This window comes from Haliotis rufescens, unplaced genomic scaffold (assembly GCF_023055435.1).
Source record: "Haliotis rufescens isolate VD_foot unplaced genomic scaffold, xgHalRufe1.0.p SCAF_60, whole genome shotgun sequence".
Classification (NCBI taxonomy): Eukaryota; Metazoa; Mollusca; class Gastropoda; order Lepetellida; family Haliotidae; genus Haliotis; species Haliotis rufescens.
The window spans coordinates 1,121,264-1,128,400 of record NW_025964335.1 but is presented as its reverse complement, the minus strand read 5'-3'; the positions used below and the strand labels follow the sequence as shown (position 1 = coordinate 1,128,400).

General features: G+C 43.6%; 1 protein-coding gene across 1 annotated transcript in view; it reads right to left on the bottom strand.

Moving 5' to 3' along the window:
- Positions 1-5,309: 5,309 nt before the first annotated feature.
- Positions 5,310-7,137, bottom strand: part of LOC124127405 (ubiquitin carboxyl-terminal hydrolase 8-like) — a 50,581-nt gene continuing 48,753 nt past the window's right edge. Inside the window, exon 25 of the mRNA XM_048386760.1 lies at positions 5,310-6,827. Coding sequence (XP_048242717.1) covers positions 6,756-6,827 — 72 coding nt within the window. The 3' untranslated portion in view covers positions 5,310-6,755. The remainder of the gene's footprint in view (positions 6,828-7,137) is intronic.

The window sequence follows — 7,137 nt, the reverse complement described above, 5'->3', positions numbered from 1 at the left end:
TGATTAAGGTTATCAAATACAGAGGCATCACTTTGGATTTGTCCGATAAATATTGCAATGTAAAACAATGCACAAATACTTGAAACTATTTACACTAAATTGTAATCATTGCACAAAATATGACATTCATAATATACATATTCACCATGCATAAAATCATGTTTAACAACACAAAGTATTGGCCATTGTTTTGATAGTATCTATCACAAAAAAGAAAATACACAAGACCACTAGATTAGACATCATCATCAAACTGAACATCCTTGCTTCATCAACAGATGCTCAACATCCCGAAACTCTGAACAATGGTTAACATTCCAGTGTAAGTTAATGTTGGAGCATGAAGGTGAGCTACAGAACCTATGTTCCATTGCCCTTGCTCCCAGTGTCCACAGGGTAATGACAAGATGGTGAGCTCCCAGTGTCCACAGGGTAATGACAAGATGGTGAGCTCCCAGTGTCCACAGGGTAATGACAAGAGGGTGAGCTCCCAGTGTCCACAAGGTAATGACAAGATGGTGAGCTCCCAGTGTCCACAGGGTAATGACAAGATGGTGAGCTCCCAGTGTCAACAGGGTAATGACAAGATGGTGAGCTCCCAGTGTCAACAGGGTAATGACAAGATGGTGAGCTCCCAGTGTCAACAGGGTAATGACAAGATGGTGAGCTCCCAGTGTCCACAGGGTAATGACAAGATGGTGAGCTCCCAGTGTCAACAGGGTAATGACAAGATGGTGAGCTCCCAGTGTCCACAGGGTAATGACAAGATGGTGAGCTCCCAGTGTCCACAGGGTAATGACAAGATGGTGAGCTCCCAGTGTCCACAGGGTAATGACAAGGTGGTGACGAGGTGACAAAGTGATCACAATTTGATGGTGACGTAATCCTCGTGTCTTGTATTGGCACAAAATAATAACAACCAAATGCCACCATGTTTAGTGTGCATGACAAGATGGACTCCATAAAATTCTACAAACTCAACCTGTTATACAATATAAATTAACAACACATCTTGAAGAGTTACTTCCCCTTGGATCAGGATCAGATTGTGTACCAGTAAACTTTCTCCTTGTTAGCATGTGATATATTTTGAAGATCTACGAGAGATTGTGTAAGTTGGGTTTAACATAAATTTGAACAGTATTTCAGTTATAAAACCCGTGTCAGCTTGATGTGGGAGGAAAGCCAAAAGTGATGCAGGTTTTCGATATTTACCAATTCAGCGAAAACAACAAGCACAGGTTTGCTGCTGACAAACCTGGAAACATCACCTGGATGAATCTGGGATTCGAACCCTCGATCATAGATTTCTAACAAACCCAAGGGATGCAACTCTGCACAGTGAAATGCAGCACCTTAGACGACTGAGCCACCGGTGCCCCAAAAAGTCTCAAGGAAAGTAACATTTACATTGAGCTGTGACATGGGATAATGAAAGACTTACTGTGTGTACAGTAATGTACAAATAAAGGCCTAAAAGGATTATCATCCCTCCAAGTTTCAATGATGAGATCTAATTGGTCCATGTGAACTTGATAAAATACAATGTATCCCACCTTGGAGGGAAATAGGTTTCTAAGCAGGAGAATAAATCCCTTATACCCCACCAGGAGCAAGTCAGGCAGCACGTGGATTTCCGTGAGGCAGAATAAATCCCTTATACCCTGCTTCGAAGCAAAAAGACGCACGCTTTTCCCGAGTCAATGGAAGTCATGTGCCAGCACAAGCTAACCTCAGCTATTTCAAACAGATGTATTCTATCAATTTTGAATTTGTGATAATTCTTTGACAATGCCATACTAAAACATGTTGGCAAGATAAATTTGCTGTAGCAGCATCACTCAAGGTACATGGGGTTTATTGTGTCCAGCATCACAACCCCATGTACCCCGAGTGATCCTGCTACAACTAATATTGTCCTTGTGTCACAATGCAACACTCTATGCTGGCAAACATTATAAACACACCAAAATGTTTCAACATGCAACAGTTTTGTGGAAATGGCATAATGGGCCATTATTTTTCACTTTTAAGCATTTAATGTAGACTATGTGGAGATGAAAGGAGGTGGAGAGGATGTTTTCAAAGAAACACTATCAGATCACATCCTACATGTTTTGATTATCTCATTTGAAGAGAGCTCCAGCGCTTTGTCAATTATAATCTCAAATTGTCAGTGAGTGAGTGAGTATAGTTTTACACCGCTTTTAGCAATATTCAAGCAATATCACGGCGGGGATACCAGAAATGGGCTTTACAGATTTTACCAATGTCAGGAATCGAACCCGGGTCTTCGGTGTAACGAGCGAACGCTTTAACCACTAGGCTAGCCTACCACCCCCACAAATTGTTAGTAAATCTGCTGACTTGACATGACCACTATGTAGTGTTTTTCTGCTAATATCTGCGTGTTTCGAATACACAGATTTAAAATATTTTATCCATGAGAATATGATGAAACTCTTCTGGATAATAAATTCTCTGCTTAATATTTGCCAAGGATACAGACAAAGTACCATTATGATCTTTCATGAATTGGTTAACAAACCTAACTGACCTTAAATGAGAAAAATTTAACAATTGCCAAAAAATAAAGCTGAATCCATGTCACAATTAGACTATGTCCCAGGAACATGAAGTCAATTTATTTATATCTGTTTGGAGGGCTTAAAAATATTCCCATACACACTGATAGGTCCTGAAACTGCCTTAGAGTGGACTTGAAACCCACATCCATTCCCTGGTAGGTATTCTCTTTAAAATCTCACTCCAAACCTGTGTGTGTGTATACACAAAAATAGTATCATCGGCTGACAATGGTGATTACTAGTGCTAAAAATGAAAAACTTGTTTGTTTTTCACTTTGTTAAATACTCAGCAAACACTGAGCAATATACAACACTACAAATCAGAAGTGCAAAAATGCCATCATGTCCAACTGTTCAGTGTGGTTGCCATGGAAAAATGGTTGTCAACTGCAGAGGATGCTTTGCCATAATGAATTAATCATCAGATTTTCATACCTGCCCGCTTCACAACCAAACACCCCAACACTCCTCCCATCATTTATTGTCAGTATATAACAACAAACAGGCCTCCCAGCAACCTTTGCTAAACTATAGTGAGTGAGTGAGTGAGTGAGTGAGTGAGTGAGTGAGTGAGTTGGGTTTAACGCCGCTTTTAACAGTATTCCAGTTATATCGCAGCGTTTCAGCTTAATGTGGAAGGAGAGCCCGAAGTGATGCAGGTCTCAGATGTTTACCACTTCGGTGAAACCCACGAGCACCGGTATGGTGCTGACAAACCTAGAAACATAATCGAGGCGAACCGGGATTTGAACCCACAATCATAGGTAATCAAGGGACGCAACTCTGTACAGCGAATCGTGGCGCCTTAGACGACTGGGCCACCTGGGCCCCCTGCTAAAATATAGAGACAAAAAAAAAAAAAAATTGGGGAAACATAGGGATATTTTGAAAAATATAGGGGTCTTATAGGAATTTTCCTTGACTTACAATTAAAGGTTCAGCTGTATAATGGAAACCTGTACAGCCCAGATACAGGTTTGTTAACTGCCGATGTACATACTCTCTCTCTCTATATTTCTCTGCACTGGAAGCTTCCTTATAAACAATCTCTGTATACCAACTTCAGTGCAGAGACATGACAGGAATACATCATTAGCATTTGTTTCTATTCCTTCAAAATAGGGACGGTGGGGTAGCCTAGTGGTTAAAGTGTTCGCTCGTCACACCAAAGACCCGGGTTCGATGTGTACATGGGTACAATGTGTGAAGCCCATTTCTGGTGTCCCCCGCCGTGATATTGCTGGAACATTGCTTAAAGTGGTGTAAAACCATACTCACTCACTCACTCCTTCAAAAATCAACTCTAAAGCATTGATTTCACAGAAGTCAGTAGTGCATAAAAATGTAGGAATTATAGGGATAAAACACAAGTTCTAGGGAAATACAGGGGAAGTTTAAAAATATAGGAATTTATGGGAATTATAGGAATGCTGGGATGCCTGCTACAAATGAAGAAATGCACCGTGTTCCCATCTGTTTACTTGTTTACTTGCTGTTTACTTGTTTACTTGCCATGTTACCACTCATCCATTCTTCCAGTGAATCACACCCATTGACACTTAATATACACAAATGCCTTGAACAGCTGCTTACAAAATATATACAAAGGCAAAAATGCCTCCCGCCTCATATTTTTTATGAGAATCTAACATTTTATTTATTGCGTCCTTTGCAAAACATTACATTCTGTGTCTGATGGGATAAATGTCAAGATATAGACTGAAAATGGGCACCTGGTAATTGAGTGCATGGATCGTCACGCCGCATATATTCCAGCTATATGACGGCAGTCTGTAAATAATCTAGTCTGAACCAGACAATCCAGTGATTAATATCATGAGCATCGATCCACGAAATTGGGATCGATGACATGCATCAACCAAGTCAGCGAGTCTGACCACCCGAGATGGGCATGTGACGAAGTGAGAGCCCTCATCTTGCATGGTAGCTCAGACACTAGACACACATATTGCTAGAATTAAGCAGACACATCCAGAAACACAATATAGCCAGATCTAAATAGTGAAAACTTTGCTGAGTAACCATCAAGTTGTCCTTGGACTTATCAACAAAAGAGAAAATCGTGAACGCTGAGACAAGGGCGGATGAGAAGGTAAGTAAACAGCGGTCAGGTCATGGACCAGGAGATGGCTTGGTCACGTGATGAGTCTATTTGTCCTCTCCGAGCGGATCTCCCAGGTTCTACATTGTTTCACTTGTAATGTTTAGTGTTGCACTTCATGACCAATCAGATTGGTTTCCACCTTCCGCCCAGTGATGTAGATCAAGTCTGACATCTGGTGGTGATGGCCACGGAGCTGCACGACATTCAGATGCCGCCAGCTGTACAGCTGGGGGCTGTATTTAAATGTTGTCAGCTGTACGGCTGAGGGCATTATTTAGAAGTAAGCTCTACAGCAGAGGCTGTATTTAAAAGTCAGCTGTACAGCTGAGGGCTATATTTAAATGTTGTCAGCTGTACAGCTGAGGGGTGTATTAAGAAGCTGTCAGATCTACAGCTGGGGGCTGTATCTAGAAGTCAGCAGCTCTACATCTGAGGGCTGTATTTAAATGTTGTCAGCTGTACGGCTGAGGGCTGTATTTAGAAGCCAGCTGTACGGCTGAGGGCTGTATTTAAGTGCTGTCAGCTGCACAGCTGAGGGCTGTATTTAAGACATGTCAGCTGTACGGCTGAGGGCTGTATTTAGAAGTCAGCTGTATGGCTGTTGGCTCTACAGATTGGGGCTGTATTCAGATGCTGTCAGCTCTACAGCTGAGGGCTGTATTTAGGTGCTGTCAGCTCTACAGCTGTGGGCTGTATTCAGATGCTGTCAGCTCTACAGCTGAGGGCTGTATTTAGGTGCTGTCAGCTCTACAGCTGAGGGCTGTATTTAGGTGCTGTCAGCTCTACAGCTGAGGGCTGTATTTAGGTGCTGTCAGCTCTACAGCTGAGGGCTGTATTTAGGTGCTGTCAGCTCTACAGCTGAAGGCTGTATTTAGGTGCTGTCAGCTCTACAGCTGAGGGCTGTATTTAGGTGCTGTCAGCTCTACAGCTGAGGGCTGTATTTAGGTGCTGTCAGCTCTACAGCTGGGGGCTGTATTTAGGTGCTGTCAGCTCTACAGCTGGGGGCTGTATTTAGGTGCTGTCAGCTCTACAGCTGGGGGCTGTATTTAGGTGCTGTCAGCTCTACAGCTGAGGGCTGTATTTAGGTGCTGTCAGCTCTACAGCTGAGGGCTGTATTTAGGTGCTGTCAGCTCTACAGCTGAGGGCTGTATTTAGGTGCTGTCAGCTCTACAGCTGAGGGCTGTATTTAGGTGCTGTCAGCTCTACAGCTGAGGGCTGTATTTAGGTGCTGTCAGCTCTACAGCTGGGGGCTGTATTTAGGTGCTGTCAGCTCTACAGCTGAGGGCTGTATTTAGGTGCTGTCAGCTCTACAGCTGAGGGCTGTATTTAGGTGCTGTCAGCTCTACAGCTGAGGGCTGTATTTAGGTGCTGTCAGCTCTACAGCTGAGGGCTGTATTTAGGTGCTGTCAGCTCTACAGCTGGGGGCTGTATTTAGGTGCTGTCAGCTCTACAGCTGAGGGCTGTATTTAGGTGCTGTCAGCTCTACAGCTGAGGGCTGTATTTAGGTGCTGTCAGCTCTACAGCTGAGGGCTGTATTTAGGTGCTGTCAGCTCTACAGCTGGGGGCTGTATTTAGGTGCTGTCAGCTCTACAGCTGAGGGCTGTATTTAGGTGCTGTCAGCTCTACAGCTGAGGGCTGTATTTAGGTGCTGTCAGCTCTACAGCTGAGGGCTGTATTTAGGTGCTGTCAGCTCTACAGCTGAGGGCTGTATTTAGGTGCTGTCAGCTCTACAGCTGAGGGCTGTATTTAGGTGCTGTCAGCTCTACAGCTGGGGGCTGTATTTAGGTGCTGTCAGCTCTACAGCTGAGGGCTGTATTTAGGTGCTGTCAGCTCTACAGCTGAGGGCTGTATTTAGGTGCTGTCAGCTCTACAGCTGAGGGCTGTATTTAGGTGCTGTCAGCTCTACAGCTGAGGGCTGTATTTAGGTGCTGTCAGCTCTACAGCTGAGGGCTGTATTTAGGTGCTGTCAGCTCTACAGCTGAGGGCTGTATTTAGGTGCTGTCAGCTCTACAGCTGAGGGCTGTATTTAGGTGCTGTCAGCTCTACAGCTGAGGGCTGTATTTAGGTGCTGTCAGCTCTATGGACGTGTAGTACAGTACAAAGGCGGCCGATGTCTGCAACGAAAATAAAATATGATTGATAAAGAGATTCCAGCAAACCAAGAACACCTCTTACTCATGTCCAGGAATTTAACCTGGATCTTCAGGATTATGAACAGATGCTGCAAATGGATAACGTAACTAGATAATCTGTATACCGTGGTTGACTCAAATCATTTACCGCCATTTATTTCGGCACCACTATTACCACCATTACAGCCACTGCACAACAATCTATTTCCACGACACGTGTGTTTGTTGTTTAACACTGCACTCAGCAATATTCCAGCTATATAACGGTGGTCTGCAAATACTCCAGTCTGGA